This window comes from Ambystoma mexicanum, chromosome 12, assembly GCF_040938575.1.
Source record: "Ambystoma mexicanum isolate Mex_15411 chromosome 12, UKY_AmexF1_1, whole genome shotgun sequence".
Classification (NCBI taxonomy): Eukaryota; Metazoa; Chordata; class Amphibia; order Caudata; family Ambystomatidae; genus Ambystoma; species Ambystoma mexicanum.
Window position 1 is genome coordinate 1,068,192,687 of NC_090936.1, and position 12,450 is coordinate 1,068,205,136.

Here is a 12,450-nt window from a genome sequence, read left to right on the forward strand (position 1 = left end):
GACTAGGCTGAAAAGTACCAGTTTGCCCCAGGGGTATTGTGAGTCTTCATTGAACTTTAAGAGAGCCCTGCAGATGGACCTAAGCAATATTGATTTGCCAAGTGTTATGCTACAGTACGTACATGACATTTTAGTTTGTAGCACGACACAAGAGGAGTGCAGACAAGATTCGATTCAGTTACTGACTATTCTAGCAGACAAGGGATATAAAGTAGACAAGGGGAAATTGCAATATTGTTAGGAGGTGTTGTATATAGGGCAGTTAATTTCGCATGAAGGAAAGAAAGTTACACCTGAAAGAGCTGAGGCGATTATGAAGAAAACAAAACAGCACACGATAAAGCAAATGCAGCAGTTCCTGGGATTGTGCAACTATGTTAGAGCATGGGTATTTGATTGTAGTTCATACACAAGACCCCTTTTGTAGGCTTTAAAGTAAGTTGAAGTGAACAAGGAGAGGATTGAATGGACTGAGGAAATGGAGGAAGGGTCTGAGGAATTCTGCAAGTACCTAGTGGATATCTATCTATCTAGGTTCTTATATTGCGCCACTAACCCAAAGGCCTCAGGGCGCTCACAGAAGAGAGAGAGAGCAGACAACAGACAACAATGACAAACAAGTAGCACAAAAAAGACAGTGACCAAGGAAAGGCCGTCATCACACAGGCCAATCATGATAAAGAGAAATGACAGAAGGAAAACCAGATATCAAAGTGCAGGGTCGGAAAAGTTAAGAGTGTCCTAACCTTTATCAAACAAGAAGGTCTTTATAGATGTATGATTGAAGCTGGTCCACGTACACACCCTGATGCCACTTGCGCTGAAAAGTTTCTAGTTCGAGAAGTCTTCCCTAGATGGGGAGTATGTGAGGTGCTGAGATCCAACAATGGGCCCCATGTTGTTAAGGAAGTATTCAAACTGATTAGCTTATTGCTTAGCATAAAACATGTGTTTTCTTCTGCTTATCGCCTGCAAGCAAACAGTATATGTGAGAGACTCAACAGTCTTCTCAAAGAGAGAATTAGTAAACCTACAATGTCACTGAAGAAGGGATGGCTGTACTGCCTACCCCTTGCATTGTATGCATTGAGAAATCAGCCTGGGTTGGACCAAACCTCACACTGCATGAGTTAGTAACAGGGAGGCAGATGAGAAGGCCTCTGACTCCTCCATCGAGGATTAGAAGTGATGCCCAGAAGACAGCAGAATGGTTAGGAAATGAGCTACGTGCGTATTTAACATGTGTGACCGCTAGTATCTGTGTCATTTCAGATCGACTAAAGCATAAGGGGTGTCGGTCTCATGACACAGAAGAAGACCATTCAGGAACCGGACCTAAAGAATTACCTGTACCTAAATTATTTGCTGTAGATCCCATTTTAATCCGCAACTTCACTAGAAATTGGCATGAGCCCCGTTTCAGTGGACCAAAATTGTTGAGAATGTCACACTCTCAGCAGTAAAAGTCCAAGAAAGGCGTGTCTGGATACACTTGGGCGACGTGAAGCTGTATGCTGGCGAGACTGGAACACCCCCCACCCGATTCGGAAGCAAGACAAGAAGAAGCAGTTCAGCACATGCAGACTCGGTTGATGACGAGGAAGGACGATTAAATAAATGCAAGTGAGCATTTGGACTGTGGCTTACCCCAGGCACTCTTTATAGATATTTTAGCAGGAGTGCGATAACCAACGTTCTTAATCCAAAGGAATCTCTTTTAATGGACTTTTGAAAGTGCTGGTGTGCACAAAATGCCAGACCTTGACTTCATATTTGATGATTGGAAGAGGGAGCAGTTCCCCAATTTCTTCCTCGCAGTGTTTCTCTTTGGCTAGGATTAATTGTTTTATCAAACATCGATGCCCACAGGCTAATTATTATGGTCTTTATTTATATCATTCGAGTCCAGCCTTATCTTGTTTGGCGTAACACTAATACGTGTTTCTGCGAGACCCTATAAATCGTCCTGCATTAGTCGGCTATTTGTGAAAATAATTGAGCACATTCGGCAGCTACCTGAGCATCTAACGAGGCTGCCTGATTAAAACGTTTTTTTCCTTCCTTAACAAATAGTACATAGGCATAATGTGGTCCATGATAGTTCCAAAATATGAGCAGACTCAATGGCGTGTATAGAGACGCCAGTGGTGGGGTCTCATGTATTTGTGCATAATATATGTGTGCACAGCATCTATTATTCTTTTCCTGTTTTTGCTAATGCATGCTGCTTACCTTGCTGGTCCCAGAAAGGTAGGAGTCCCCTTGATTCTTTCCACACCAGTGACCTATGCAGAATTAGATGTTGCAAGGAAACCAAGGCCATATGTGATTATCCCGACACCACTGACACATGCAAGGTCACCTATTTCTCTGACAAGTGTTCCTATGGTTCCCCCTGTAGGAAGGTCCGTTTTTGATATGCTCCATGATCATTACGAACACGCTTACTATACAAGAAAGAGACCCATGAGAAGTGCAAGAGAGGATGATTATGAGTTAAATAATTATCTAGACAGTACAGCACATTTGGGGAACAACATGTGGTATCAACACATGAACGAGGTAGGAAAGAGACCTCTAAGGAGGACTGCTATGTATGTGCTCTCCTACTTTATGCCATGGGGAAGTCCAAGGTATTCATAGCTATATAAATAGATGTCCAAACAGCTCATTGCCTGACTCTCGTTCCACTCTGCCATACAAGAAGTCAGTTCCAAGGTTGAACAGCATCCTTGGTATAGGTGACGGAATGGTCGGCCCCAGAAGAAGATGATTATGTTCAAGATTTGAAGATGAGAAAGAGCACACACCAGAGATCATGTGATAAGATACGAGCAGCCTGGAATGAAGGGAGCAGGATTCAGACATGAGATAAACAAGAATCTCAATTGCCAGGGAAAAACTGATGAAGAGATGCGAAGATGCAAGGAGACAGGACAGATGCAGATCTGGCGAACAGTACTTTCTCCAGATGGCTGGGAGGAAGGCATAGTCATATGCAGAGCTGTGGCAGTAACAGGACATAACAAACCTGTTATAGATCGTATGGAAAAAATATGCAAACCTCTATGGTCGAGGCTTGCAAAGTTGCTGACTTGGGTCGAAGACAGATAGTGCCTCTGGCCAGCACAGAGCAATGCTTTCGAAACAATGGCACAAGAAAAGTTGTAGAGAATCAGCAGTGTGGTTGAATCTTTGATGTACCAGGAATGAAGGATGGGACAGTAGTGATAATGGATCACTACTGGGCCTGTGGATCCAGAACATACATGAAGCTGCCCAGAGACTGGGACGGACTGTGTTCTATAGTGCTCGTTCATGTTCCAGCATTAGTAATTCCAAAAAGTGACCTAAATATTGGTGAGTTTCCAAAAGCAGATTCTCACCTAAGAAAGAGGAAATCAAGTGGATTCCTCAATCGAACAAGCAGGGAGAATTATTTCTCCACTAAATCGATAGAAACCTTCAATTCTATATTCCGTATGAACACAGGTTGTTCAGCCAGGCTCCAGCAGTGTTCGCAACAATCTTCATGCCAGTGATCCAGACAATGGCAAATGCCAAATGGTTACAGATAACCAGATGGGAGCTTCTGCAGAATATCAACACTATAATAAAGGGATTCAATGCTATCAAAGAAGAGCTGAGAGCCATAAGACTGATGACTCTTCAGAATAGATATGTCTCGGATATTATTACAGCTATGGGTGGTGGGTTTTGTGGCAAAATCAGAGAATCATGTTGCACATTCATACCTTCTCACGATGAAGAGAATGGGACCTTGACAGAGGCCATAACGATGTTGACAAACTTGCACGTCAAAATGGAAGATGAAGTGGAAGACATTGCTGATGACAGCTGGTTTGCATCAATCTTCTCATGGGTTCAACAATGGATGATGAATATTTTCTTGGAGCCCTGTTGGTGATGATCATGTTTGGATTCTGTGTGATCAGAATAATAATCACACAGTGCAAGAAGACGGCAAAGAAAGCAACAGGAATGAAGATCATGATTGATGTTCAGTTTGGGTTCGGACCCAAAGAGCTGACAGATGAAGAAATGAGAGACTATGCAGAGGCCATTGTTCATGCATCCGAGGGAACAACGTTCCTGTATCTGAAGAACCACAAGAAGTATGTGGGAAGATGGATCTACTGTAACCCAAATGGGCAGTGCAGTCTGATGACCTGGAGTGTTGATGAGCATATGAAATCAGCAGGATGTCTGAAAGGAGTGATCAAGGTATGGACTCCAAAGAAGCACTTCTTCAGGCGAGGAGGTCTAGACATGAAGACTGATGGGAGAGTGGTCCATAAATCAACCAGAGGGGGGATTATAGAGGAGAAGCTAAGCGCCCCTACCGGAAGTTCCGCCCCCATCCTGCCTATATGTTGGCAACCAGAAATTGCGACATGCACGAGGCCAGTAATGGTACCTATGCCGCAAAGAGTCCTTGAAACATGGTATCCATTGAGAAAACCTATATGTATCCGCAGAGAAATGACTGTCTTCTGGAGGAAGTTCCGGAAGAAGGGTGAAAGTGAATGAAAGAGAAGACTGGTGACATCACAAGAAGCAGAAATGATGCACACAGCAGAGATGCCAATGAAGAAAGCATATAGACCTTATAGAATCTGATGATGAAGTAGTGAATTAAGCAACATTTCTGGAGTGAAATGAAGATTGCACGTGCGGAGAAGTACTGAAGAAAATGCCAAACCATTTTACAATTGTACGGATGCAGTAACGCAAGTAGACAAAGTAATCATGAGACTGGCTACGTACTAAATAGATTGCAGGCAATGCCCCAATGTATATGTATAGGAATGTATAGAATCTGGATGTTCCACAATGCACTTTTGCAAACTTGGACCCCGTGAATGAAAGGGCTGGAAGTGTGGCACAGCAGAATAAAACAAGCTGAGACGAAGGAAGATTCGAGAAGGTTTGCCTGGCCCAGTGCCAAGAGTCGGGCCGATGAGAGCCTGATTATCTGCTCAAGTAGATACAATGAACGTGAGAGGCGAGCTGAGCTCCTGTTTGAGGTGTAAATGGAAAAATAATAGAAGTGCCAGGTTTACTTCATTTAATAATATAAAATGCAACAAAGGAGCTCAAAACGTGGTCTCGAGTCACATGGTCAGATAAAAATAGACTTTGGGGGGAGTTACACCGAGACCAGAAGATAAGACCATGCCTTTACTCCCTTTTATTCTCAGGCACAGTGAGCCTCTACAAGGCCAAGTTCAAACATATTAATTGAGTGGCAGACCGGAGGAGTGATGGGCTAATTGGGTGGGAAGGCATGACCAGGCCAATCTCCCCAGCACCGGGGGTACCAGCTTGCGTGCTGCTAGAGAGTGGAATATTCCAGAAGGGTACAGGCATGCCAAGCAATTATAGAGGGCCACATAGCAAAAAGCCCTATAGTTCTAGATGCCAATAGAACATTGAGCATTAGTCAAACAAGGAAGATGACTTGCACTTGGGGTGGGCTTAGTTGTCCACCTGACCTTAGAGACCCAATCACGATACCTGCCCTTATAGAAAGTATACTTAGATGTTCCCCTTGAACCACCCACAATCCCCCATAGGTTTTTGTAGTTTGCCATGTAATAGGACATCACACATGACAGTTTTTTGTCATAAAAGTATACTTTTTTCTGAAATGTATGGAGATCGTGCTGTGCGGCGTCCGTTGATGCCTGTTGTACTCCCTGTTTTAACGAATGTTATTAAAACAGCTGTGATTTTGTCAAACTTCCTTAGTCGGTTTGATTATTGATGTACAAGTAAGATCTGCATCCCCATCCATCTCAGATACTATTACCTCGTCTTAAAGGGCCTGCGGGTTAACTCTGTGTCAAAAATCTTAGATATTTAAGATGACATCAAATCTAAATTGAAAGCTACACTATCACATGACCCACTGCCTGGCAGCTCATCAGAATCATTTTTTTCCCTTCCTTTCCAATTGTTGAAACTCGTTAATTCAAACTTTGTCACTTCCCCCATCAGCTAGAAGATGCCCTCCCTACTCTCATGGCGCACCAGCATGCCAATATTCTGGATGTCCCATCATTAATAAATGTGGCCCTTGCTCAGGGAGTGGGAGTGGTTTCTCCCACCTTTATATAGGCCAATACTTCTCCCCGCTTAAAAAAACTCCTGTGATCCTACAATATTGGAAAACTATGGGCCCGATTCATGGAAGTGTTTTGTAATGCCACAATCCCATAGGAAAACGCTCCATGAATCAGGCCATATATCCGTACTTTCCTGGATGGGCACAATCTTGGAAAAGGCAGTTACCACCAAGCTGGAAGACATGTTGGAAAAATCCAAATTCTTAGTTGTGATGTAGTCAGGATTTTGGCCAAAACATGACACCGAAACACTGACTAGGGTTTAAGGTGACAATTTGGTGAACGCTAAGGGGCACCTGTCCCTATTAGTGAGGGTGGACCTTGGTTGGGCAGTCAGACTCTGCCCCCAAGTGGTTCAGCTCATTTTTAGCTGACAGATGCCAGAGAGTCTTACTGAGTGCCTTTCTATCAGAGTCCATGCCCGTGCATTGTGGGATCTCTTAGGAGTGCCCTTTGTCCACTCTTCTTCAATATTTATATTCAACCATTGACGGCCCTGTTTGCCAAGTTTAAGCTTAAAAAACATTCATAGTCCAGCAACACTCGGGCGATCCTCAAACTCTTCAACCCTAATGATGATCTATCTGGTCTGTTTTTCTCTGAGTAAGATGAGCAAGTGGATTTCTTAAGCCCTCTAAAATCTATGTACCTCTGTTAGGTCCTAGAAGCTTGGCTAGAGATCCTTCTGATATCCCAGGACCACCCACACTGTTTGACCTACATAGGTTATATTCCGAAAAAATAAAACAATTTGGCTCCATTTGTCAAACAGATTTAGGTTTAAAATGTCAAGTTAGTTTAGTTATGATGTCTGCCTATTTTAGGCTATGACTGTAGCATCAGATCCTTCTGTTGGGAGGCAGATTAATATGTCATCCATAGCTTCTGCCCTCCCCCACACCAATACCGCAAAGATGAGAGATGTTACTCATTAAGACGGCCATTCAGCCCTTATCCCCCTACATGTACAGCAGGGTTTGGAGACAACGTGAGCTGAAGATGGCCCAAGCATTCAAACTAACATTGTAATAGTAAAAGAGCATGCATTAGACAAGAAGCAAACAGGCACTCCACATGAAGAATGTGCTTTTAGAAATTAAGAATACCAACATAGTCCACAGACATGAAGTCCACTAATATGATCAATGTATAAAGTAAATGCAACATGAAGGGCACACGAATATAGCTCTTTAACATAGATGCAAGAGTGTAGTGGGGTAGCCATTTTATTCAAAATGGAAGCCGCAGCGCATCTCTAAATGAGCACAGGCCTCAAAACATCTGGAAACTTTAAAAGGCTGAATCCACCGAAATACATATGCGTGCAGAACTCAATGTGAGGGGTCAGTAATGTGAGGGAGACAGCTGTTTGAAGATTTATCAACATATGCCATTTTATTCTTAAAGAAAAGATTCAAAATACCTCACTATCCCCAATCTGCTGAGAATGACCCTGCCTAACCAAAGTTAAAGGGAAACACTCTAACACAGGATAACTGGCCCTCAAACTAAGCAACAACTACTCAAATAAAATATATGGCAATACAACAGGACAAGAACAATATTCACAGTCTCTGAATAACCTAATATCCTAGGTGATTTCCCTTCCCCAGGATTCAAGGTCAGTTCTGTTAGTGTTCAACCATTGAAGGAAATGTCTTAAATCAGTTCTTGATATTTCAAAGTAAAAGTGTGTTAACCAACGCTCCAATGATAGCAAATATCTTCTCCTTGGTGAAAAATCCACTTACCACTTCCACCAAATAGCACCAATGGTAATCCCAGCACAATGCTTTGGTCACCTCTTCAAGAAGACTTGCCACAGTTAAAAAAGAATTGCAATATCCACAACTGCCAGTAATATACAGTTCTTGGTTAACAGTTAGTATTCTCTTGGTTACAGTTTTAGACTTCACAAATGGTATATTGATCAGGATGACTTCCTAGTGCTGCCGATTCCTCTTCAACAACTTCACTTCTACTTGATACACTATGAGACCAGTCGCCTTTGTCTCACGGTACTCCAGCTTGTTTAGGCTACTACAATTTTGCATCTACTGACACTTGGCTATACATCACGGCTTCAGTACTTCGAACTACTAACACAGCTTCAGTGATGTATACTTCTAGATCGGCCTCAACAAGATACACTTTAAAGTAGTTCAACAACTTCAAGTAGGCAAGGCACTCTTCCTCTGAATAACTTTCTTCAAAAGGGGTAGCTTCTTGCCTCTCTGGTCTGTCTGCCACAACAACAACAACCTGGGCTTGCCTTTAAGACTTACTTCTGTCTCTCTTCCACAGTCTCTGGCACTACAGGTTGTGACAACTTCTAAATAGTTTCTACAAGCAGCCAGTTTCCCTTCCCCAACTTTACCTGCAGCTTTCTTCCAGTTATCAGCCCTTACCCAGAAGCCTTAGTGCCACACTCTTAGCTTCAGGTAATGCGTGCACGCTTGTATATCAGGCCAATGAACTGTTAACTTCACAGTGCAGTTAGATTGCTTTTGAACTTTGAGAAAGTTTGGTTTCCCTATTAATATGGGGGGCTCTTGGCATGGGCAATGTCTGTTCTCTTCAATAGTTTATACACTTTAACTTCTTAGAAATTAAAGGTATGCTGTGTTAAAGTAAAGAATAGAGTTCAGGCTTTCCTTAGAAATCACAAGTAGGCACACATGACCATTTCTTTATGTAGTTTGCAAGGTCTAAAAATTGGTATATAAATGTATTCCCGTGGAAAAGTGAAGGATAGAGTTCAGTCCTCCTTTAGGTATTTGGTAATGGTCTTCACAGTGTTCCCTCTCCTTAATTAGCGACACACGACCACTTCTTCAGGCAGTAACAGTCTTTTAAAATGTGAACAATGGGTTTAAACAAGGTTAGCTTCTCACACGAGTAAAAGACCTTTCACGTCACGCGAGTCATTGTTCAGGGATTTTGGTTTCAACAAACCACTTCTACCTGCGTTCACTGTTAAACGAGTTAACAGGGTGCTGGATACTGTTGCCAGCAATGCTCATGCAAAGTATTAGAATGCTGTGGTTCACTCACCAGCTTCTTTGACACTTGCTCTGCGGGTAACACTGCTTTCCTGACTTCTGCCACAACTACTGCTTCTGGCTTCTTAGTGACCCACACCCTTCCTCAGAAAAGGTCTCTCCGGTCCTGCCACACATTTCTGGAGCCCCTCTCGCTCCTGAGACCCATGGCTTGACAACTGCCCCTCGCCTCGGTTTCTAGCACGTTCTCTGCGTGGCAACCACGGCAATTGGGCTCACATGGGGAAAGACTGCTCTCCTGCACACACTCCGCTGCACAGCCTCTGCACTTCAGAGTTTGGGGGAATGGGACCCTCTCAGAACAAGCAGGTGAAATCTGCTGTCTCCATTTTCCGGCGTCCCTCTTGTTCTCGCACTTCTGCTTGTTTTACCAGCCTTGTGCCTTCTTCTGTCTGCCACTACTGTTACATCTTACATTCCCAGTTACAGTTACAGCTCCTTCCACTCCTAATTCCCTGCACCTGAGGGTGCCTTGTATGCCTCCCAGGTTCCTTTAGGTGTGGGCTGTTAGGCTTAATTGCCTGACCACTGCTACAGCATGCCTCTTCAGCCCTCTTCCTCGTCCCAGTACTCTGGGATTATGGGACTTGTAGTCCCGTTCAACAAAGTTGTTTCTTCCAACTTCTACAGTTTGGCAAACAGCCAATAAAAGTGTGTGATTACGGGGAAAGTTAAACCGAGGGGTTTCCCAGTCTTCCTGGTCTGTTTCACCCCAAAACCCCATGTGATCCTCCCACAGTACACCACCTCCAGGGTGAGGAACAGGAAGAGTCTGTCTTTTCCTGGCTACATGAGGAGGGTCCCAGACCAGGTTTCTGGGAGGAATCATCACATCAGACAGTAGCTGGAAACTAGAGCCAAGCTTAGAGTGAAATTAGGGAGGATTGCTATGACTGAAAAAAGGCACTAAATAGCAATTCCCAAGGCGCAAGCAGTATACTCCCAGATGAATTAAAGTTTTATAAGAGCACAACCACCCTCTGTTAGCCAGGTGCAGTACAGCAGAAAGCCAAAGGATTCTATGAAGAATAACTCAAGAGTGTTCCCAGTGGCAATAGAAAACATGACACGCATTAATATTAACTTAACAAACGGAGGGTAAATCTATTCCAAACTCGGTCCCATTGCACATAACCCATAATTGGAGAACACTGCCCATTCATTAGAAGCAAACACAGATAGGACACCTGCCGTACTCTCTAAATGCAAATGTAGTGACAAGCTGCCACACAAGGCCAAGTACAAAGGGATTTCCGGGTCTCACATCCTGAGAATGAGGGATGGGAAGTATTAAATGAAGGAGGAACATTCCATGGGCCTCTCTCCTCCTACTCTACGTCTGGCTCATATCCTGACATCCTGTCTAGTATCCAAGGTTGGTTAGCAATGTGCTAACCTATCAAAATCCTTAGAGGCCCATCAAGTAGTATGCCAACTAACTCCTTATCATGTAGGTAATATAGTTGACCTTTTATCAATATAGAGGTGGTAACCGGTGGAGGGATCAGATACTTGTGTAACCTAATGAACTGTTCAACCTGTATGGGATCAATATGTACCCAAATCCACTAACCTATCCCCATTCCCCATAGGTTTTGTAAACTGATATTTTATGAAATCAGTGATGACGAGTTTATAGTAGTTAAGAAATTGTTTTTTGTAAGTATGCGGAGAGCAACGAGATTTCAGTGCTTGCATGCTGTCCCGGCTTTGTTTCAATGTGAATAAAGCTGGGGTTTGCCTTGCACTTTGTCTACTCCGTCATTGAGTTTGGTTTAGATTGACTAAGAGTCCTCTGGGTCTATTTGGGATTTTGGGCCACCTTAACAATTCTTTTCTCCCTAGGAAGGATTATACGATTGTAGTTGGTGCCCTGTAAATTCCAGACTTGGTCTATGCAGGGATGCTGCAGTACCTGTAGCACAGAATTCTGCAGCGTGCTTAATTTGTAATCCCTATAAATCACTTTCAATCTCCCACGCCACAGATAATCTCTTCATTGGCTTCCTATCCAACGAAGAATTTATTTCAAATCGCTGTGCATGGTCCCCTGAACTAAGTTGAAAAAATCCCTCCACACCAACCCAATCAACCATTTAGATCTCAAAACAGTCATCTGCTGTCTTTTCCCCTCTTGAGATGCAAAACCAGAGGGAATAGGTGATTTCCTGTGGTTGGGCACCCCATCTGGAACTCATTGTTCTCTGGATTCTTTATTCTTTTTTCAAAGAGCCCCGCAGTCCTTTACGTTTTAACTCTGTTCTTATAAGGCTTCTTAATATATATAGAACCAGCACCAGGGTCCAGCCAACTGTGCAGTATGAATAATCAAACTAGCTGTTGCTAGTTCAGAGCTGTAGCACTTCATCTTGGGGAAAAGAAGTCTTAAACCACGTCCATTCACCAAAGGGAATTGTGCAGTACCAGAAACATTGTACCATGAGGAATTGAGTTTTACAGCATCCAGAAAACAACTGCACACCTTGATTAAAAAGTACCCAAGATAGATGCCGATTTGACTAAAACACAAACCTACTCTGACAACCAAAACAAACTGTTTTGATAGATGACTAAGGTAATGTTCAACATTCCATCTGACTAGTATGGTAATCTTGTTGAGTCTGTCACACTGTACTAGACGAACGAAGAAACAATCAAGGGTTGGCAGGATGGCATAGGTTTTCAACACCATGATAGGGTAGGACTCATTAGGGAACAAAGCTAGACAACAGATTATCAGCTTTTTCAGTAGAATCCTTGCACATAGGACATTCGATCTTTATAAAACATACCCATAACGGAAGAAATCCTTGAACTCCCTCACAAGTCTATTTGTCAGTTCTCGCTTCCCGCACGATTGGGGACCCGTTATTACCAGCATTGGGTACGGTGCATCCTGGCTTGGTAAAGTGCTGCAAGATAAACACAATATATACATTCTGGTTAGTGTTCACTGCACAGATTTGATGCTTTCTTTTTTTTTTTAAAGTAGACATTAAAATATCCTTATTCAAGACATTGTAAGGAGGCCAAGAGAGTTAGATTTTTTTAAATTTATTTTTGACATTATTCATCCCAGTATTCTCCTATGCACTGCTAACATTCATTCACTACATCATTTCACAAAATGTGTAATACTCTAAAAAGGGCAAACCTAGACTATAAATAAATAAATACATGGTGGGGGCATGGCCAAGATGGCGGAGCAGGCAGACATCTTCCCCTGAACCACTCCGGCC

General features: G+C 43.0%; 1 protein-coding gene across 1 annotated transcript in view; it reads right to left on the reverse strand.

The window, feature by feature from the left end:
* The window catches only part of LRGUK (leucine rich repeats and guanylate kinase domain containing), a 477,106-nt gene that overhangs the window by 158,127 nt on the left and 306,529 nt on the right, over window positions 1–12,450 (reverse strand). Inside the window, exon 11 of the mRNA XM_069629624.1 lies at window positions 12,004–12,123. Within this exon, the coding sequence (XP_069485725.1) occupies window positions 12,004–12,123 (120 nt within the window). The remainder of the gene's footprint in view (window positions 1–12,003; window positions 12,124–12,450) is intronic.